This window comes from Sceloporus occidentalis, unplaced genomic scaffold (assembly GCF_023333645.1).
Source record: "Sceloporus occidentalis isolate IW3139 unplaced genomic scaffold, rSceOcc1.0.p SCAF_43, whole genome shotgun sequence".
NCBI lineage: Eukaryota > Metazoa > Chordata > Lepidosauria > Squamata > Phrynosomatidae > Sceloporus > Sceloporus occidentalis.
Window position 1 is genome coordinate 1,082,501 of NW_028317023.1, and position 24,062 is coordinate 1,106,562.

A 24,062-nucleotide genomic window follows, 5' to 3' on the forward strand; every position below is an offset into this window, starting at 1 on the left:
GAGCTTACGATCTATTATGGGTTCATTTAGTGCCTTAAGCTGCAAGATGTAGGATTAGAAAAAGTGACAAGAGTTAAAAAACTAGATTTCGTGAGTTCAGAAGCGAGTACAGATGGCAAAGGTATGTCAGCAGATGCTAGTCCGATACCGGCACCCCTGAGGATACAGCGCTGTACGTTGAGGGCCAGACCTCGGCCGAACTGGACGCAACGGAAACCTTTCTACTTCCTGAAAAACTGCAGACGCGGCTTAAAAATGAAACCGAATGAGCAGAAAGCCTTTGAAGAAACCAGGATCTGAAATGATAAATAAGCCCGGTTTCGGGGACGGATGCGGTTCATACAATTCCATTTTCTTGTCTGAATCCCATTATAATATAGAATTCATGTGTTGGCAATAAACATGTGGATATTAAAATATATGAACGCACTTTACAAAGAACTTTAAACATGCATTCTTTTCCTGCTTACCTGATGAAAAGGTTGCAGCTTGAGAGCTGCAGCTTACAACCCCCTTCCGCCCTCCGCTTTTAGCGCCAGTGTAGCCAATCACTGAAATCAATGCACGTGTTAAGGGGGTCTCGCATCTCCCCGCAATATAAATAGCTGGGAGGGGGGGGGGGGGATGAGTACAGTACCCTATATGTATTTGCATGCGGGGAGAAATAAAAATGTTGACACCTTAAAGTGCGTTTGATGGCTGGATTATCCCTTTAATGATCTTCTCATTTATTCATCCTGCGGCCCTCCTCGGATTGTGTGATCCCGGTACCGGCAAACACGCAGCTCTCTAATACAGCCTAACGTTCAGAAGAAAAGCAAATACATGCCCCAAATTACCCCCAGATCTGCTTTAATACGTGTAAGCGTAGCGGCACATGCTGCAGAGCCAGACGCCAAGACCACACATGGAGCACATGCCTGTAACTGGCAAGTGGCGCAGAGAAAGGTGGTCCACGGCCCTTCCCGTTATTCATGCCTCCACTCTATTGTCACGGCCGGCTAAAGCCACGTAACATCTGCAAAAGCAACCGGCGAGCCGAGTATCTGCTTCTACGTTCTGCAGATGTTGGGGCCGCCACAAGCCCACATCCCTTCCCCTCTGAGTTAACGAAGCCCGGGGTTGTACAGATCTCTTCTGGCCAGTATTGGCCCGTATGCTCATTTAGCCAGAACCCTGTAGCCAGTTTATACAAAGTGACCAGTGGCGTGAATGATTGCCTCTGGAATCGTCACAAACTCCTGGCCCGCTCCATGTTCTCCACCAGTAGAATAAACGTGGCTTTTCCAGGGACCTAGGGCGATCCAGATACTTATCCGGCTACTAACAAACAATTAACTTCCCTCGCAGCAAAAGCAAAAGATGTGCCACCGAAACGACGAAAACTCCGGAAATGTAAAAACCAAAACGTGGTTCCTCATCAGTAAAGAACTCCGGGGGGGGGGGGGGGGGGGGGGGAGTTACGAGCGAGATCTCCCCAAAGTCTCGGCCAAACCATGAAAAACACAGAATGCACCATTCACCCTGAAATGATCCGGCATCATGTTTCCTGGGGACACGTGAGGTTCTTATACCTCAAAGCTCATTTGTAAGGGTGGTAGATAAGGGGAACAATCTCCCAGCAGAAGTGGTAGAGGCTAATACAGTGAGGTTGCCTAAGAACAAAAGGAGGCCCCCTGATTGCAATCTGCAATGTATTTTGCGATGGATGAAATCACCACAAATACGTGGAAATCTACATGCAAATTTGCCGTTTTATCTCAACAAGCGCATCAATAATATTCACAGAACGGGAAAGTTTGCGCTGCACTCCGGCCCTCACGAGGACTTTACTCTGTAACATCGCACCTGCTGAACGCGAGACGTCACGAAGATTCTACGCCACCCGTGTTAACCTGATTGCTCTAATACGGGTCCTAGTGGAAACTTGTCATTATTTAAAGATACATTTAATTGAGTCACCTGTATTCAAGCAGGGATTTCACTCATGATATACTTGTAGAGGCAGAACTACTTGGCAATGTCTAATACGATCAGAGCCGTGCAGAATAGGAAGTCCGTTCCCAATTCCGTGGCCCTGAGAATCAGGCTGTTCACCCCGAGGCTTCCCATGTATGCATCCGATCTATTACCCTGCAATGAACTTTATCTTTCCTGCAATCAGGGGCTCCATAGAATCCTTTCTATATACATTTAGCACGTTTCCTTGATGGACTGTGCATGCGCCGCATACCCACAACTTACCTAATACCCCCAAAGCCCCATATCCATAAATTCTCCATTCCCACAGATTTCAATAGGGAGCAGCTTCCTCCAAAGTGATTGGTTGTAAGAAGCTGCTGAATAGTGGAAAGCTGAAGGGGTGCTCCTGGACAGCTCTATGTTTACGTAAGAAGAAGTTAGATGTTACACGTTCTCATATAAAAGGGCTTTCTATGTACTTATTTCGCCCCAGCTGTTTTGGGCCGCTACACTGTCTCTTTAAATGATGCAGTCTAGCAATTCTTCCTGTAATCTGTCAAGCAGCCTGCAGGGGGCAGCACCTATCCCCAGCCAATGTACAACCACAGGCCCCGCCCACCGCCCGACCTCAAACACATCAGCACGCGCTACGCGTCTCATAAGGCGCTCTGCTACCCCCGCCCGGCCCATTACCAGTGACAGAGGGAGGAGCTGAGGCACGGTGACGTCACCGACTACGGGGCTAGCCATGTGCTCTATGCGCACGTGGACCTGGGCGGAGAGAGAGCGAAAGAAGAGTACGCACGCGCTCACGCCCGCTATTTATTTTCTCTTATTCACCTAGCGCGTGCTTTGACGTCAGAGGCGGGAGGTGTGGCGTTCGGAGGAGCCCGAAGGGATAGGGATGAAAGTATCCAGTTTCATGTATATTGGCGTTTAAAGGTTGCGGAAGGGTTAACGAGAATCGCGCTTCCTCACCGTTCGCGGGCTCTAAAAGGCGGGTTGTTAAATTGACCCTTTCAAGGCCAGCGAGTACAGGATCGTTCTGGGATCTCCTGTAAACGCGCTTTCAGTATAGCGGCCCTGTCTGTTCATTGGAGCAGGCCAGATACACACACAATATACCCGACAATCACTTCAGATTTGAATTATAGAACTTAATAAGCAAAACTGCAAACAAAATCCACCTATGTGAGCTAAAGTACAATCTCATTTTCAAGCCTGAGAGAGGCAATAATAGAGATGTAACAGTCCCGCCATCTACACAGTTTGTACATGTAATAAAAACGGCCATGTACATATATTGCACATGTATATTATGATTTTATTAATTTGCCACCATTATTATGTATTTACTTCAGATGGGAAGCGTATGAGCCAGGCCCTATTTATCTAATGTATCAGTCCTAGTTTTGACGCTTTGAAAGTACGTGCTGTGAGAAGCGTTGAGTACATTGGCAGTATTATATAAGTAAAACATAGTAATAATGTAACTAAAGCATTGAGAGGTAGAATAGAATGTAAACCCCATTAAGGCACCGATCACGCTCTCCCGGCACATTACATTAAGTCATGCCGGCTTCCTTGCACTATTAACGTTTCTGATTTATTTTTATATATATATATAACCTACACCCTGGGCACTGTATACAATAAATACTTAGTCCTGTAATCGCATTTACCATTTGATCAGAAATACAAACTGAAGGGCGCTGTTACATTTTTATGTGCCCCAGGCTTAACACAATAAGACTTGGTATTCTCCAGTAACGTCATTTTAGGTGTCGATTCTCAGATCATTTTTAATCTAATTTTGGTTTTAGTCAAAAACAGGACCATGGAGTAATTTAACCATTTAGCGGCTAACTGGATTCAAACTGTTTCATAAACTGCACAGGCAGTATGAGGTTATATTATGCAATGTTGTAGGCAGAATATATTACATAATGATAATATATAACATTGTAGGCAATGCGGGAAAAGGAGCTTTTCTTGCACAAGGGTTAAAAATAGCTGCATCGGGAAGCAGAGACAGCAGTGCCAGTTCCTGTTTTGTCTAGAATAGGTTGCCAAGCTCAAAAATAGAAGTTTACACTTTTGGTTATAATTTCCCTTTAAAATTCCTGGACAGCTAGCTCTCAGATCTATTTGGCCTATAAGCATACCCCCAACGTCGTACGTTAGATTTTAGATCAGCGTGGAGGTCGCACTTCATAGCGGTAAGCTTACGATCCGGGCCCCTAACGGCCCATTCCTGGCAGGAACTTTGTATAAAAGTACCATAAGGCTAGATGGCAAGCTCACGGGCAGGGTTCTCATCTCCTGATGCATCTATATGTATTAATGTATATTTGTTATGTGTATTAACTGCCCCATTTAAATTGTACAGCGCTGCGTAATCTGTTGGCACTTCATAAATAAAATATAGTAATAATAATGCACGGCGCAAAAAAACCTAGGGACAGGTATGATATTAAGAGGAATCATTTTAATTCTTATTGAATATTTACAGGATTGAGGTTACACTGAAGCCGTTATCAGATGTATGCATATGGTTTGTGGCCATGGCAACAGCACTGATTAAAATCCAAAGTGTATATTAACTGGAGCTCAGTTTAATCGCAGCCTCAGGAGCCCCGGTGATGTTGTGCTCCTTCAGATCCACCGCTTAGCTATACAGGTCTTTGAGGGGTCACTTAACCTCATATGCATCCTACCTCCTTGCAGAAGGGAAGTCCTGTCCGTTTTAAAGGGACTCCTTCTATAGATTTAAAATGGCTCCTAGCAGTCATTGTTCTTTTAACTACGGGACAAGGCATTGTGTAGGCTCTCTAGAAATCCTGTCTGTCTAATAACCTATGGCCACAAAACCATAGTGTATTGCTGGGGGGTTGTAATCAATATTATCCAGGCAGGCAAAGCAAGCAGCATGAGAAAGATGTAAGCCAGGGGCGTCCAACATGCGGCCCGCGGGACCTCGAGGTGCGGCCCGCGGGACCTCGAGGTGCGGCCCGCGGGACCTCGAGGTGTGGCCCGCGTGAGATCGGAAGCCAGGATCACAAGAGCCCTGCTGCTTACTTGTGGGAGGGTCTATTGTACTGCACAGAGGAAGCAGGAGGCCCTGCTGAAGTCTGTGAGCGGCTTTGAGAGCTGTAGTGTAGGTAAGGGGTTAGGGGAGGATGTTTGAATGAGTATGCGTGATTGAGGGAATGAATCTGTGAATGAATTAATTTGTGTGTGTGTGATAGCATGGATGTGTAAGTGCTGGAACCTAGGCATGATGGGACTGTGATTGCCGTTCACACTCCTATCATGCCAAGTCAGCCAGTACATGCTGAACCCTGGCTAGCTGCCCCCCTTGTGTATTGATGCTGCCAGCAGTATGGGGTCTGCACTTACAGCCACCCTGTACCAGCATGTACTGGCTGACTGGCTTGGGATAATAGGAGTGTGATTGCAAACAGCTAACAGCAATCACAGTCCCATCATGCCTAGGTTCCAGCATTTACTGGTTGCCTGGGTATAAAAAGAGTGTGTTTGCTGTTAGCAATCACACTCCTATCATGCCAAGTCATATTGTTTATTTTTTTCCAATTGTGGTGTGTGGTGTGCACTAAAATTGGACCAAAAATACAATAACTATTCATTTATATATGATTGTTGACAGCAATCACACTCCTATCATGCCCAGCCAACCAGTACATGCTGGAATCTTGGTATGCCTGAGATTGCTGTTAACAATCATAATATATATATATTTTTTGTACAATTTTGGTGTGTAACTTACTTTTATTAAAAGTGTGGGATTTTTTATTATTTTTAAACGGTGGGGGTCATTTTCGGTTTCGGCTAAGTGAACCCTGAATTTTCGGTTTTGGTCCAGAATTTTCATTTTAGTGCATCCCTAAAATAAATAGAACTATTTCATTTTTACGTATCCAGAATCCTGAATTTGTAGTCACAAAACTTTTTAGGCCCAGAAATCAGTGAGAGGAAAAGTGTCATTTACTTTATTTTAATCTGCATATCTTATTAAAGGCCATATTTTCTCACAGTGAAAAATGAGTGCGGCCCGCGCACGTATACAATTCTGATGAAGTGGCCCACTGCAGAAAAAACTTGGACACCCCTGATGTAAGCGATCAAGAGTACGTCGAGAAAAGTGAGTGATTAGGTGTAAACTGTCTATATCTGCAGTACACATGTAAGCCACATTTCAAAGAGAGATACATGTAGCCCTCACAGGCCTGTGACTAAGTGTACGGTACGGGACGCTGAGCTGACTGCAGCAGGACGGTGAATCGAACACTTCACTGATCGTTTGTAATAACTGAAATCATTTAAAAACTAAGCACAAATGATTTTTTGGGGCGCGATACAAAAGGTTGGGTAAGGATTTTAGAAGCCACGGCTGTCTTGTTCTTGAAAGAGTGTAAGAATAAAACTTAACACGCTACTAACTTATTTATTACTCCCCCATTGGTGTTGGGAAAAAAAATCGGCACCTTCTAATTTTCAACTACAAGGTGCGGTTTGTTGCATGGACCAAAAATGAAGGGGGTTATTTACTCAGCCCTTCTTGTAGCTGCAAACCTTCAACTAGGGTGTTGGGCTACTCTATACACACACCGTATCCAAAGCATGACACACATCTGTCATCATGAGAACGTTACTAGCCAGGCCAGCAGGAGTTAATGGTTTGAATCAGGTCAGAACCCAAAGACGAGTGAAGCAAACTGTCTAAAACAAGCAGTAGTCCATGTCTTGGTCGGGCAGCACTGCTGGGTAGTCTGCTTCATGTTCATCCTCCCTTACTGCAGGCCTTTGGCTAGTGTGCCGGTGCTTATGACAGGCCACAAGCCTCTGCCGATGGTTTCATACAGAAACAGCCAGCAGGGAACGGCTCCATTACTGATGTATAAATAACATAGAAAGTAACGATGTATCTGTTACTTTCACAAGCATTATGGACACGTAGGAATATCGTTGGCCCAACAAACAGCATTGGCTCACGACTTTTTCCTTCCAAAGCATTCCACTAGACATAAGTAGGCTAGGGACTCACAGTGATATGGCGATTACGCAAGAACGCCCACCCCTTCTTTTTAAACTGGAATACCCTTCTGTCACCTTTCAGACCAGGCTGGGCACAGAATGCAGAGCTCTGCCATTTAGAACACGACACCGACGCGTTCTACACTGTAAACGCTGAAGGATGGCCTTTGACTGCCTGACATTCCAGAAAGCTCCAGCACCACAGAGTGACTGATTACACCAGCGTATATAATCACCATAACTGTAACCACCTGCCTGCAATCCACATCATTTACCAGAGTTCACTTTCCTTTGAACGCTCTGGAGATTCTATGCAGAGCATGAATGCGGGTTTCCTATACCAATGTACTACAATTCTACATAATAAAATCAACACAATTCTGCAAAGTTACAATTTCTCCCCATTTTTCATTTTAACACATCAAATAATAATGAATGAGGTAATAAACTTATTTGTTTCCTTTTCTATACAAAATGTCCTTTTAAATTGTGTTATCTGAGATAGCCGTCCATTTAGTGGCAACCAAACATACAACTATGCTTCTCAAAATATTTTTAGAGAGTTAGATCTGCTCTATTCGGAAGAGAATTTAAAATTCATAATGCAAAATAAACATAAGGAATAAGGCATGAGTAAAATTAGCAATCCGTTCTTTACATATATCGTCTCAATAATATAAGGTGAATACTTATTAAATTTTTGTTTTTATTTTGTGCCAGAAGAGGCTGCTGGTATAGCATGTCTACATCATCTATTCATATCTATTTCACATTTCTGGGCTCTAACCCACCCCGTCATAGGATATTTTGTTCTATTTCTATATTGACAGCTAATATATTTTGTACATACTAAATACAATATATTAATAACCTAATACCAGGTCTTTGTTCTTATACCCGGCACAGAGGAGGACTAATTCCATACCCCAGTAAAGGCTTGTAAAGGGATTGTTGAATGCGGTGTAGGATAATGAAATCACTGCTTTCCGACCTATTGTATTGGAGACCTAGGTTAACACATCTTATGGTATTTCTGTAGATGGCAGATGGAAAACACAAACATTCCAAACAATACTTAGATTTAAAGCTCTCGGATGGACCATGTTGTTTAAAAATGGGTTTTGCGCCACTAAAAGGCTCATCGCTTCTGTTAATATTCTATGTCACTAAAGGCTTTGTATGTTAAGTCATAAAGACGTGCCGCAGTATTACCTGGATGTATCTTAGAGCACTTCTTAGCACGCTGAGGTTGGAAGTCTTCTTGTCGTCTACGTTGGGGATGTTTCTTTTCAGCGTCTCAAAGCACTCTTTTAAGTGCGCCCGTCTGTGGGAGAGAGAAGCACATCAGCTAAACAATACTTATATTGCACATATATTGCAAGTAAAACCAAACACGTTAACAAGTTATCCCTCACGTGCTAATTATAAAGTTGACTTTGCCGCTCAGATTACCGCTTTGGAAGGCACTTCTGACACCCAGAGAGTAAAGTTTTAGGAAACGTATACTTTGCAGAAAGATGTGCACTAAGGACATGACGTTGGGGCGCTGAGCGACCGAATATGGTTTACAGGATATTCCTGGTCAATGTATGTAAATGTGCATACCGAAGGCAAGGCTTCGTGTCTACTAGGCCTTATTCACAAAAGGCCAGCGCAGATCAAGAAATGTCGCATTCATCATTTCCCACTTAGTGGGTCTTTATGAACGAACAGCTGAAATGTTCAATTCTCATACAACCTCACAGTGTAGCAAACACACTCACGAGAACAGAATGCAGAACTATGAATGTGACACAAACCCCAGCTTTGTGTTAACAACAGAGCAAAATACCACACAACAGTGGATTAGGTTGGTTCTGGCTATTAACATCCTCAGTGATAAGTCACAGTCATAGGAAAAAGTCCCACTTAATGTGATTATCATCTATAGTCTGTCCTTGCAGGCCACGGTAAGTCTGTTCTTGCACAAAGCTTGTGAAGCCTGAGTACCACGTAGTAGTATCTTAAGATCACAGAGCATCCATGAAAGGGACCTGAGTTATATATACACACCTGTTCTTCTCCAATTTATTATGGACCTCCCGGGTGCCAGCCCTGCACACGAAAGAGGGGGGAAAAAAAGAGAAAGAACTTTAGGATGTGGTCAAAGATTATCTAATGTTTAAGTTCATAGAATGCTAACAAGTTGGATGTTGCATTATAAATTGGCTTGTCAATGTGTTCCAGTACGCTTTTTAATATGGTGCCTTCTCAACAACATTGAAAAAGCTTTGGAAAGGATGAAGCACCCGGAAGTTGCTGTATGAGGCAACACGTAAGTCCTCACCTCAGCAACATCTAAAAGACTGTGAATTGAAACTTTATCACATCATTTAAAAGTGTATATTATAGGCCACTATGTTAATACACAAATCGAGATAAATGGTTGAGCCTGGGTGGGCTCAGGTGAAGGGTCTGCACGCTCAAACTGTTCCTCCACTTTCTTTACGTGGTGGCATCTGGCTAGGCTTTGGTCCAGCTCATACCGGGTCCCTGGCTAACTCACCAACCTCTTCACGTTGGTCCTTGTTTCTAATTCAGGTGAAAATTCTTCCAGGTAAGATAGAAATTAAATATTCTGCATTAAACTGTTAAGTTATGCAGAATTGTCCCTCCCCCTCACTATTCCATAAGCTGGGAATGGGTTACCATGCCATTGGAGAAAACTTATTAAAATACTTATTATTATTGAAGGCTTTTGTCTAAGTTGCTCCATAATTCATATGATATTGTTGGGAGTTAAGGTAGAAGCAGAAGACTGTTCTTTATATGACAGCATTGATGGGATTTCCATGTTCTACATGCTTTCCGTTTCATTTTAAAATTTTTGAAATTTTGATGGAAAAGGTATAGATTTGGGACTTTAACTTCATGTTTTCTTTGCTCTTGTCCTATGAGTGCTCTTAATAGCACATTCATTATGTTATATATATATATATATATATATATATATATATATACACACTCTGGTCAATATATACCAACCCATAAATAACGATCTCTTAAATTTATATTTATGATACATATTTGTATTTGAAAGCGCATTTAATCAGTCGATTAATGCAGATGGGTAGCACACACCCTTTTTTCCCCAAGAGAGGCTTAAGGAAGCAGGCGTACATGACCTTATTTCACTTATGCAAGAAATGACCGCCGTGTTTACTGCAAGAAACAAGACCAGTTTCCTTATTTCGTAATGTACTGGCTGACAAAGTTTAGCATGTGTTGTCAAAGTAAGCTTTGCTTTAAAGTAGAAACCGTATCCAACAATTCATGTCCACATAAAAAACATTTTCAGCTACTGCTCCGGGAGAGGCTTAGAGGACGGGGAGCACCAAGGATCCTATCGTTCTTGATTAGCAATCCGACAATTAGCAACTCAGCCACTTAAGCCAAACGAAAGTGTCGCTCGCAGCAGAACAGAGCATCTGAATTCATCCCCAAAATCTTACAAAGTAAAAGCAAAAAAAAGACTAATCATCAAAACATCCTCCGTTAACTTTCTTTAATACTTTTATTTGCTCAACCAAGTGTTGACCTGGACATGCAATGGGGGTTTTATCCCGAAAGATTTTAGATCATGGCCTGATCATTAGTACATTGTACAGTTTTATAAAAAAATGCCTGTCCCTGCCTTGATTGCACAATTACTTTTAGCCCTTGCTGTGAACATATATACACAGCAGAGTTATCTCTATTATGGATGCACTAGATCTTTTAAAACCATAAAGCCACATCAGTCAGAGTAATAAAAATGAATCCAAAAGTCGTGTTGTATGGGCTTCCCCTTTCATTTTCTATGAGACCCCATAGATCAAAGAGGGCCCAAAGCAGTTGGTAGTCGGTTATAACTGTAGGGCCACCACTGAGTGTCTGCTATTAACCTACGGGAACGGCCCTGCAGATGGCTAACGCTCATCACATAATCACTCTGTGCCTTACCCTCCAGGTCGCCTCCTCTGTTCACTGGTCCTTCCGTCATCTAAGGCAGGAATCCTGAGGGCACCCAGTGCCTGGGGGGGTGGCTGTTGCTGTGGGTGCTGAAGGGCTGTTGGCTGGGGCTGTATTGGTTGTTGCTGTTGATGGGGTTGCTGCTGCGGCTGCTGCGGTTGTTGCTGCTGCTGCTGCTGCATGAGGTGATGTTGTGCGATTGCCAGAACGGGAGCTGGGTAATGGTGCAGCTGCTTGGGACTCCCCATGCTTAGAGGGGTGGTTTTGAGGTCAGGGATCATTTGGCTAGCAGGCCGTTGTATGACGGGAGCCAGAGACACTTCTTTGCTTAAAACGGGTGGGCTGACCACAGGTGTGTGACGCTGCACAACAGGTGGTGACAGAGATGCCTGGACTACTGGTTGAGGTGCGCTGGTCACCACAGGTAAGGGAATGACAGCCACGGGGGCTGGGAGGGGTGGAGGCGGTGGTGGAGGAGGGGCAGGGGCCGGTGGAGAGGCTGGATCGGGTGGGACTTGCTTTATCAGCTCATCTGTTCTCACTATACTTTTCTGGTCTTCCTCTTCCTCCTCGTCCTCCTCCTCTTCTTCTTGTTCCACTAAAATATTATCATTTTCCTCTGCAAACAACAAAAAAATACAAATTCAGATAGTGGAAGAATAGTGCTAAAGTTTATTTGCTTAGCAGAGTCCATAAAACATATAATTACATTATCTACTTTCAGACCACCTTACTGCAGGAAGGGCTACACCGAAGGCTTGCTTGTTTCTTTGAGCCTGAAAGGTTTCAGGAACCCAAGAGCAATGGGATTTCGTGCCTAATCCTGAGGGTCTCAGGCTACCCAACGTCTGTTTAAAGAACTGCTTACAGTAAAGCCCCCACCCCCATCCGTAGGCTGGCATTTTTCCAACGATCATTCAACAACTCGGTTCTTCTAGGACTGCTCTTTGAACAGTAAATGCGGTGGGATGAACCAGTATAGAGATTCCATTCTATCTTTCTGTTCATGTGTAACGGATTTCCCACCAGCCCAGACCACAAACGCTTTAAGTGCACTTCCCAACATTTCCAATGGACAAAGACAGACAACTTTGCTGTAATGGGTGTGATTAGACGATATGGCTGCCAAACGTTTCAGACAACTATTGACATATACGAATTAAACACTTAAATGATGTTTCAATACATGCGAGTGTGGAGGTTATGGCTGTAGAACACGATGATAAACTTGTAGCACGCTAAAATAACAAGGTCCTAGGAAAGAGCCCTTACCATGTAGTAAAACTAACTCATTTACAAAGTCAGCCACAACAAATCAGCTTCCTTCAGAGCAGGATATTAACGCAATGGCAACAAATAACTTGATGGGAAGGCAAAAATATGGATGAATGCCCCTAACCGGCAAAAAAAAAACCCAGCAACAAGCCTCAGAAACCTTAACCTTAAACAGGTTTTCTGGTTACACGCAGCCAAATCTGTGCTATGATTTCAAACACCATCTGGAATTCATTGTGAAAGTCATTAGCATGACCCTTTACCTAGTTTCCGAGAAATAACCCAAAAATGCATTTACATAAAAGGATCAATTTACAAGATGAAATTATTTGCTGGCAAGTAACCCCGCGATAACATCTTACATACCCCACTTCAGATCTTAATGGCACGGGCATTATCAAAGAGCCCAGGTAGCCCACGTGTACTAAATGGCATTGTGCCACCTAAAGTTGCCTATATAGTATTTGATGGCTGCTCAACATCAATTAGCTTACAGACAGTAATAAGGTATGGGAGACAGAATCTCACGCTTATTAATTCCTTCCACAAAAGGTGTCGCTCTAATGTTCTGCATAGAGAATAAGCGTGCAACCTCGGCAATACAGGAAAGTGGGTAAAGCTCTTTCTAGATTGTAAGCTCTTTTGACTAGAGTTCTTTACATCTTGTGGATCTATGTCCACATTTCTCTACGATGCACTACTTGTTATGCATGTCTACCCAATGTACAGCAGTATAAATAAATACGATGGCGATATAAGAATCAGTAAGTATTAATACAGTTTCTCTAAGCACGTTTACCTAGCAGCTACAAGAGTGGATACAAAATCAGGCCAGTACAAACAATCTACTAGTCGGATCTTTTATTCTGCATATTTCTTGTGCTTGGATAGTGTGATGTCCCGATTCTAGCTATTACTAGACAGAAATATCACACGCTCACCGACAAACACATTTCATATGCCATAGGGTTCCCCAGTAACAATATTGTGATCATGTTCCAAATTTTTTAAGTAGGCGAGGGGATGGAAAGTTTCCTTAACCGTCATGTGAGCATTATATCTGGATTTCCCTTCCTCTGTCTTGACCTTCGGGGGGGGGACCACAAACACAGTTTGCTCTAAATGCTCTGATATTTATAGGCATAATAACACAAGGGTTTTGTACATAATCTTGTTCAGAATTCATTAGCATTTTAAAAGGTATGATCCACAGAAACGCTAGAAAATACCGACCTATTGGTTATATCAACCTCCATATTGCGCTATGGGGGGGGGTACCTGTGAGGTCCAAACTTGTTCATACCGCTTCAAGTTTTAATTGTGATACTTCTTGGTGTTTCAGTGCATTTATCCACAGAATACAAGCAAAACGTTAGTTGTAGTCCTAACCCCCCAGGGTTCCATTCTGTACCATGCCAGGTGATTTGGGAGCCAGACACTGCTTGTGCGGAGGGAAGCCGGCGTCTCCTTTTATCTAGATTTCCCGGCTTAGCTCTGCTTTGCACAGAAATCCCTCCGCAGCTGAGTTAGTTGCAGTTTCAGCCAAACCCTTATCCATTAATAGACTACCAGTCAAACTGAAACCGTGTAGAAGTTCAAAAGTCTGTCGATCGTCAACACGATAACAACGCCACGGAGTACGCTGGCGATACATAAATCAAATAAATGGATAACAGCCAGTTATTCTTAAATAAAGCACAATCATACAAAACATATACAACCATCCCATTTTAGAATTAAGTGCACCCCATGTCTCCAAAACAAACCTTATAGTGTCTATTCTGGAATCTCGTGGTCCAAACTATCAAATTTAATTCATTAATGAAATATTAATGGGCGCTTCAATGGGCACGTTATTTTGTTCTTAGCAGCCTTATTTTTTGGCAATTTTGTTTAGAACATTGAACTGATAATGTAAAAAATATACATATTACACGTGTAAGAAAATAGTATAGAATTAATGTTTTTCACTTATTCCGTGTCATGTACGTTAGACACCGCCCTTGTTTTCTATGGTTGGTAAAAAATAAAGGTCACAACCAGTGTTCCCTCTAAGCTGTGCGCTTGTGCGCGCGCACATAACTTTGAGGGAGCGCACACGCTCTAACATTGTGAGCACAGTACCTAACGGGGAGCTGGGGGGGGCGGGCAGTCCGTCCAGGGTGACGCTGGCACTCCTCCAGATACGGACATTAATGTCCGCCGCTGGAGGAGCAAGCTCGGTTGGGGAGATCAAAAATCTCACCCCAACCGGCTTAAAATCAATCAAGGGAGCGGGAGGTCTGTTAATACAGACCTCCGATCCTGCTCCCTTGCTATGCGCGCGGCAACGGATGCTGTGCGTCGGGATTTGATGTCGGCTCCCGGCACACAGCACTGAAGCCACGCCCACCTTCTTTACTGCACCGGAAGGACAGGACACAGAAGAAGAAGAAGAGCCAAGAGGAAGAACGAAGAGGAGGAGGAAAAGTAACTAACAGAGAAAAGGTAGGAAAACATTAAGTGAGAGTGGATTAGTAAGTGTGTGAGAGTGATGGGTGTTATGCTGTAGTTTATGCTGAATGTTTGTGAATGAGTGTGTGTGTGTGTGATAGCATGGATGTGTAAGTAGCATGGCATATGGAGGCTGTAATCACATTAATATGATGCCCAGGTTCCAGCATGTACTGGCTGCCAGGGCATGATAGGAGTGTGATTGCTGTTAGCAATTATATATATATATATATATATATATATGTGTATATATATATATATATATATGTGTGTGTGTATGTATATATATATATATATATATATATATATATATATTGTTGTTGGGGGTTTTTGTCCAATTTTGGTGTGTTATTTTTAATAAAGTGATTGCTGAATTTTCGGTCCAGAATTTTCATTTCGGTGCATCCCTATATACTAAGCCAGACACTGAAGCAGTAGGTCTACACCACATCAATGTTTGGCTTAGTATATAGTGATAGGGGTTATGCTACATTATGTGCAATGTCTAGCTCAATGTATAGTGATAGGTGTTGTGCTGTGCCTCAGTATATAGTGATAGGTGTTATGCTGTACCACGGTCAATGTCTGCCTCAGTATATAGTGATAGGTGTTATGCTGTACCCCAGTCAATGTGTGCCTCAGTATATAGTGATATGCTGTACCCCAGTCAATGTGTGCCTCAGTATATAGTGATAGGTGTTATGCTGTACCCCTGTCAATGGTATGCAGTTTTTCCCAATCAAAAAAAAAAATAATATATATATATTGATCCTTTATGCAGCCCGGAGCCCCCGCTCATGATTCGCTCATAATTAATTTTTGCGGTGAGAATTTCACCTTTAGAATGGAGTCAAAAGGGTTGGAAATATATAGCTCCACCCCCTTGCAATGTGATTTTTTTTTTCAGCTCCACCAACTTTATATGGACTGTAGAAGCATATTGTGCGCACAAAATTTTGGCTCTGGGAAAAATTTTGCACAACAGAAATTTTCTGCGCACATCACCCAAGAAAAATTAGAGGGAACATTGGTCACAACGGGTGCGAGGTGAAAGTGAAAGCAAAACTAGTTGAAACTATGTGTGGGTTTGCTAGAAACCCTGTAAGGAGTGTAAATAATTCTGATGCAAAAGAGTTAGCCCAACGCTTTTATTCCTAATACTACGAAGGCAGCCATCTGAAAATGCTGCGTTGAGCGGTGCTTGGCAAATTAACATACAGCACACGCGTGAAAACTGGATGTAATACGGACCAACGCCACTCAAAATGATCAGAAACTACAGCTTCTAAATACATAAAAAAATGTATATATATATATATTATATACACAATTTTATAACCCTCATTACTAAAAGATCAAATACAATCCATAAAATATTTGCTATTTTTACGTGTTCATCAAACGGCGATTATATTATTATTTTGTTCTATGAGGTTCCTTATGAGCTAAAGACGTTGTGCCGCTGGCCTCTTCTAGTCCTGGTGACTCCCAGCCGGTAACATACGCTGAATGACTCTCATGTGCCAGTCTAATGACTCACAGTCATGGTCCGGACTTTCGGACGAGAACAGACACATTCTTTAAGGATTTAAAGGGAAAGGCCAAGAAAAAGAGGTTGCGGCAGCAGAATGCGAAGTTTCGGCAACAAACTGGCTTTCAGCTTAATGGCTACTTTACACATTGTAATGGCTAAGGGCTCTCGTAATATTGATGTGAACTTACTTCAAAAGCTTCCAACTCCCTTTTAACCCTTTATACGTCCAGCCGATAGACTGAGTTTTTGTTCTTCTTGCAAGTGTTTTACAGATATTTGGTTTAAAAATAAAGGACTGTTTTAGACACCATGCTACCCAAGATTGAGGAGAAGTAACTTAATGGGGAGGAATAATCATGAGGCTTCTTTGAATTGGAAGCTAAGATAACTGCTACCATGGTCCCCCTAAACTAACAATTTTACAGAACCGCCGCCCGATTTTATATAGGGGACAAACAAGTGAGCTCATGATTTTGGCCCTTCTGGTTCAAGCAGACGTGGTTTGTATGTTGTATGTCCACAAGAACATAAATGAATAGAAATGAAACACGTTCATGGTTTGTCGGAGTTGGAAGCTATGCTCTGCTTATCAAAACTACCCCTTTATAAGAAGGACTGGAAAAAACTAATTTGAAAGCCTGGAAACTAGTAATGGGGACCGGTAGTGTGTGCTTCCCAACGTGCCCTAGATATGTGTTGTAAACCCAAAGTGCCGTTGGCTTTCCATTAGTAATGCCAGAAATCAATGTTCTTGGGTCTTCTGTGCAACGTGATCACCCGTCACCTTTATTTCCTCCTTCACTTTGTAAACTCTCATCACATTTCTTTTCCTGTCCGCACAATCTCACTTCACACCCACCCAGTGACACGCTCAATACCATACAGAAGTGGAATATAACACGTCTTACACGTGAGGAACACAGATACTCATTGCCCTGTACTGTACAATATAGATTCACCAAAAACCAGAGCAACACACACAAGTTATACACACTATAAACGTGAGCAATTTATTATATAATTATACATTATTATAGTTATTGTTATTATAAATATATAATAGTATAATTATTATATAATCAAGAGCAATCACTGGGTCTCCCCATAGCTTGTGCTTTTTGATTAGTGTAGAGCTATTACCAGACCCACATAGAACACGCACAGAGCTGCCTATATCAGAAAGCACCCAGCATCCACGTACAAGAGACTAAGAGCAGGTCGCCGTCACAGAACACTTGCTGACGGTTTAAGCCAGAACAAGATGCATTATCCATTGAGCTTAAGGGTTAGCCTGTTACATGGCCCAATATGACCTGCTCAATACAATGTTAAGTAGTAGTCAGGGCAGAGTCGCCTAAGTACAGGTCTTGCAGGCATATACATGATTAATTGCTTTGACCCAGTTGGCCAAGTCAACGCAAAACAGAAGAGGAGCGCACCTGTCGAGCGCATCCCTGATGCCCCTCCTTTTGTCCTGCTTCCACTCCTTCCCTCTTCATCCAAACTAGGGCACAGGGAACACGGGGAGGAGGAAGGATTAGATGTTCCAACGCAGACACACGGACATATAAACACACACGCTCCTTCCGCAGGGTTCGGGAGGTGACATACCTCGGTATCAGGAGTTAAAACAATTTCCTCTATTTCCAATTAAACTAATAGATAAGGTCCACTATTCATCGAGACGTTAACTATCCTGGCTGCAAAGAAAACGTTCCACAAACATTGACCAACGTATTCCTAAACTGTAGAGTCACATGAAAGGTACCTCGTGCGGTAGGCAATATGTTTACTACTAGGGTTGAAGAAGGCAATGACATCAAAATAAGATTGAAAACCCTGCTATGACCAGCGGTGTCTTCTGACCTAGGGAGACAAGGCCTAGGATGGCAGGTCCACGGGGTGGCAGGTCCTGGGGGCCACATCCCCTTTGCCACAATACAGGTAGCCTATAGCTCTTGGGCGATCATGCTCCCTGTGGCACTACAGTTTAGTGGGCTGGTTAAAAGAGAGGAAAGTGATCTCCCCAGCCTGCCGACTAACACTATGGTTGACGGTGACAGGTTACGTCCCAGTGCTCAGCCGTAGGGAGGCAGTGCGGAGGGGAGGCTGGTGGCATTGTCCTTGGTTAGGCCTAGGGCAACCCTGAAGATACACCACTGTCTATGACATTCTATTTATCAAACTTTGATGCGCTCACACTAAATCAATTAAAGGTTTGTTTGTAAGGACACACAATGATGAGAGCCAACAATAGGTTGGGGTCCAGTATGAATTATTCCAAGTCAGGCTAGCTTTAGAGGTCATTGTAAATGAAAACACACCACGTATAAATATATATATATTTGAGAAATCCCGCCGGGTCTGCGTCTGTTTCATGTGGTGGAACGGCCCCTTGGCTTAAATCACTGTCCTGAGCACCAGGAGATCCTTATTAAACAGCAGCTCTGTGTGACACGGCGCACTCTGTGCCAAACTAAGTTGTAAGCTATTCAGGTCAGCAATCAATGTTCATTCAGCAGAAATGCTACATGAAAACTACACGGCATAGCCTGATGTGACCCCTCTGCAGGAGGAACGCGAGAGCAGAGGGTCAGAAACACACAAAATGCATACACTTTATAAGTATATACACACACATGAACAATAGCAATGCTAATTGGCACGGCTGAGGCTTTAAACTGTAATTTTAGTGAAAGAGAATGTTTTCATTTCTCCATGATCATACAATAAGCGTGTGCTCACACCTTGGGATCGAAAACAGAGGCTCCGATTGACCGCTTTGATATCCTTAAATTAGTTGTACTTGAGAATAACTTTCAGTCTACAGTTACTGCCTGTTCTTTGATGATGCTAAAGCCTCACAGCTGCAGCCTGTCTTGATGTCACAAAAAAATCCCTACTTAAAAAATAGTGGCCGATCCTGGTAATCTAGAAGCCCTTTCTTAGGAACCGTTAATGGAATATGGTTTCTGTGGATTAAAACAAGTAACTCGTTAGGTCTTTCGGTTTGTTACTCAAGAATGCAGCAGGAGGAAGCGCTACGTTAAAGGGAATGTGGGCGTGAAAGGGTTATATTTGCAGCTCTCCCCGCAGGGCCCAGAGCAACTACAAGGTAACCTCAAACCTGTTTACCTCATGACCCCAAACCTTTATTCGCTGCCACCAAGTTCTGTTTCAGGTCTTTAAAAATACCAAAGGAGGCTTCAGTAACAGCCAGCACTATTCACACTATAGAAAAACAAAAGATAAAACTTCCAAATTATAATAATAATTAAAAAAAAAAAAAGGTAAAAGGGATGACTCTGGCTAACCCCAAAACCTATGAGCACAAAGACGGAACTGATTAATTTATATATATCTGGGCATAAATGTCACAGTGTTAATACAAAAATAACTAAACGAGAATATATAAAAAATACATACAAAACAGTATAAAAATAAACAGGGATAAAAAACACACAAAAAAACCACACTTCTACAAAAGTAAAATAAGCTGCGGGAATTTCCAGATGTAAGTCCCTGGTCAAAGTAGTTGAATAAAGGAAATTCATAGTTTTCCCCCCAGATTCTTATTGCTATAGGGATTCACCTTCTGCCTCCAGGAGACGCCTATTTGCCGTCACATGGCAGGAAAGCGTGCAGCCCAGACACTTTACAACACTCCCAATGAGCTGGGTCGTAAACCCTGACGGATATTTTTATATGCCATATTTTGTTGAGATGGTTCCTTGTACGATAACTCTGGGGTGATCACGTCCCCTGTGTTAATACAAGCGTTCAGGCACCAAACACCCCATATCTACCAGCTAGTTTCTTAGGCCCCCTTTAACCCCCACCTGCCATGTTTCCCCACATCATGTTATGATTCTACTATGGAAACGTAACCATATTTCTCAAATCATAACCCTGAGGATGCCAGGTGCTGCCCCCCCCCCCTGTAACCCCAGTGCCTGGTGCTCTGTGAGACTTTACAGGACCCAGGACAGGACATCTGGCCTTCTGTGAAGATGCTCTGCTTGGATGCTCTTTATGATGGGGTCTGGACAGGTTTCCATATAACATTTACGGCAGGGTGTGGCCTTGCTTCTTCATGCCTTGTTAGCCCTTAAACATAGGCATTTTATATGACACTATGGCCCTCTTTACTCTCCAGATCTCTCTCTTCTAGAATCTTAGAATATTTGCCATGTTTCAACTGGATGCTATACCACTAAAGGTAACAATATTTTTTACATAATGCAGAAAATGTGTTTTTAAATGTCATTGTGTAAATAAAATGTTATTCTTCTTCCAGATGCATTACTCCGTAAGCTCAAACCACACCGTGTGTGTGTATGTGTGTGTTTGTATTTCATTAATTCAAAAGACATCCCCAAAACTCCTTCCCTTTGATCTTCAGACCCCGGGTCACTAAAGCACCGCTTGGGCTCTGCAGTTGGATAATCATATGTCTGAAACCTAGAACAAAGGGCTTTTCTAGAGCAGAATAAATTAGTGCTACAGAATATATAACCTAATAACACAAGCAAAGGAGAAGCTGCCTCTCAAGTACAATGAGTAATCTGTGCTATCCAGTGCACCTCAAACTCCTTCCTGTAGCCTCATCCTGTTCTTGCCCGATGGGACATGGCTCCTAAAGCAAGCACGTTACTTTTTGGCCCCTACTGCTTGTACATGAAGCAAGGCTGCTGCTTTTGCTTTCTAATTCCTATTGATTGCAATGCAAGCCAACCAGAAACACACTGAAATCAAGGATAGCCTTAATGCTTGTCTATAAGCTAATGTATAATTTACCCCTTGTCTGTCAGTCCCCATTCCCCTTCAGGATCACGACTGTGTATCACCCCATAGCCCTGCAGACACGTGCTTGCTTCTGTGGTAAAGGGATGGGATTCTTGCCCAAGTCGCTCCATTTAGTTGGCAATTCAAGACATGCTGGCTTCCTTATCGACACCTATTTTGAATACTAATTCAGGGAAACTAAGTATTACTGGGCATTGTAAAATGTGTCCTTTCTGTAAAAATGTAATTTATTTGGCTTATTGGTTTATGAGTAATAGTCACCTGTAGTAAAAGGATATACATAAGCCTTGAACTGAAGGCCAGGACCTACAAAGAAACTTAATGGGCATGCGCACCTTCCAATCAGCAAGAGCATTCCACTGGTTGCTACGGTGATAAGACCCCATTTCCAACCGTACTAGAATCACGTTTCATGTTTAATTCCTATTATTTCCTAAAAAGAGACTACTTATATTCCTGTAAATATGGAACGCGGCTCCACAACGAAGAATGGATGGTCCTGTCATCCAGCACTTCTAAGACCATCCATGCCGGAAAGTTAAGATTCCCGACTGTACATAAGACTTGGGATGTAGTTATGGACAGCTGCAGAAATGCCCCAGAAGACAGGAGGAACGTGCAAGTTCAACGGTGCAACTATTTACAAAGCTGGAAGTAAATGCAACTTGACCTTTGTTTGCCAGAGGTGAGAACGGCAGCATATGAATATTATTAGGGAATTCCATAAGTGATTCAATGAGTGTATAAAGCAACAAGACTTATCTAAAATGTAATCACAGCTATGGGACAAGATTGGACCAGTTCCCAATCATAAGCCTTCCAAACATCATCCCAAAAGTATTTCCACACAAGAAGACACATTAATATTGAAGACACAGGGGAATTACTACTAATGGTTGACTAATGAACAGACTATGAAAGTGAACCATTTGTGCTATTCCGATCAGTTATCTGAATCTACCTATTGTGTCCTTATTTTACTCCTGTACTAGCAGAAACTGATCCTGAATGTTGTGTTGTGGCTCCAACACATCAGGAATCATGTGACTTTTGCCAGGAATCAATGTTGCTGATGAAGCAAGACCTGACCCTGTGACCTTCTCAGAATATGTTCACAGCCCATCCCTCCCAATCACACATCCTTCAAAAGGAGAACTTGCTTAACGAGAGATCAGCAAATGTACCAGGTCTGTCATCTGTGACAGGAGAACAAAGGCCTATATCGTATAGTAGGATACTTTGGTCAAAAGATATTACGGCTATCCATATGATACAGTCGCATAGATGTGGCTTTATTAAATCAAGTATTTTGCTCTTAACATTTGAAACCAATCTTTTATTTCAGTATCTGTTCCAAGTTCTTTTAAGACCACCTCTTAAGATATAACTAAAAAAAACTGTGGCATTTTAGGAATAATTATATTTTGTGTTTCTTACTGAGCGTTGGTTGTGCTTGAAAACACAAAAAATGGATGTATTGACCTTGAACTTCAAGGTGGACATCACATTATATGAGCAAAAGCATATGGGCACCAGGCCATCAAACCTACACAAGTTTGTTGGACCCATTTCAAAACCATTAGCTTTAATATGGTGTTGCCCCTTCCCCCCATCTTTTCAGCTATATAAGCGTCCACTCTTCTGGGAAGGCTTTCTACTCATCCAGTAGAACATTTGTGAGGTCAGTAACTGATGTTGGACGAGAAGGCCTGCCTCTCCGTTCCAGTTCATTCCAAAGGTGTTGGATGGGGTTGAGGTCAGGGCTCTGTGCAGCCAGTCAGCCTAACTCATCCAACCATGTCTTTATGGACCTTGTTTTGTGCATTCAGGCACAGTCATGCTGGAACAGAAAAGGGCCTTCCCCAAACTGTTCCCACAAAGTTGGAATTATACAATTGTCTAAAATGTCTTTGTATTCTGTAACATTAACGTTAATCTTCACTGAACGGAGGAGCCCAAACCTAGACCCAACTCCACCAAACTTTCCATTAGGCACTTTGTATTCTGGTGGGTAGCGTTCTCCTAGCATCCGCCAAACCCAGATTCGGACGAGCAGCAGCACCGAGGCACAAAACCAAGTTAAAATGTATAGTAAATGGTTGCAGCTTTTCCTTGCTAAATACATAAATTATAAATACCGCCAATCTAAAAAAAGCTAATGTACCCATTCAGAGATAATCAATCACTGAATAACCGCCTAACTGCCCCCACCAATGTGTCACAGCCCAACACCTGTTACGTTGATATAGCTTCTTCAGGGACCTAGATACGCTCACCACCACCCCTTCCTTCATCACGTAAGGCACTGTTCCTGGGCTTAGTCACTACTTTTTTTATCCAAATCAGGCCCTGTTGAGATTTGTGGCATGCAGTAGCCAGACTAGCTTTTTTTTTTCTAATCAATTATCTCCCCATCCCACACTTTCAAAGGCTGTCTGAAAGGACAACAATCAATATCTTGACAAGGGGGTGATACCATCTGTAAGCTTAGATAGCAGCTCCCATGGTACACACATAAGGTGGGGTTTGTAACACATATATACTCATTTTACGAGTATCACTGCAAAGGTTTTAGTTGGAAAAAACATTACATCAGCTTTAAATATGAAAGAAGATTTTGAAAATGTCCACTCATGGGGGCTTTTCAGGAAGAACACTGAGAAACGCAGGTTCTTAGCAACAATGCAGGAATGTTCAATCCTATCCAAGAAACACACAGGCACACTTACCCACCCAGAGAAATTCTTCCATGCAAACACCCCCTAAAGCCGCACTCTCCCCCTCACTATGTTGTGAATCCCACGTCAACATTCACATCAGTTCCTCTAAAAATAAATCTGGCACCAGGCACCGTTGTAGTAAGTTAGATGCTGATTACTATTCACGATCAATGATTAAAGTAGCAGAGACCTCTGTTATAAAGTGTACAATGTACAGCCATAAAGAA

The 24,062-nt window shown here is 42.6% G+C and overlaps 1 protein-coding gene across 1 annotated transcript in view; it reads right to left on the reverse strand.

The window, feature by feature from the left end:
* LOC149289659 (max-binding protein MNT) overlaps positions 1-24,062 on the reverse strand; it is a 50,568-nt gene that overhangs the window by 20,707 nt on the left and 5,799 nt on the right. The window contains exons 2-4 of the mRNA XM_089490341.1: positions 10,999-11,626; positions 9,070-9,111; positions 8,230-8,341 (exon numbers count right to left, since the gene is read on the reverse strand). Of these exons, the coding sequence (XP_089346467.1) occupies positions 8,230-8,341; positions 9,070-9,111; positions 10,999-11,626 (782 nt within the window). The remainder of the gene's footprint in view (positions 1-8,229; positions 8,342-9,069; positions 9,112-10,998; positions 11,627-24,062) is intronic.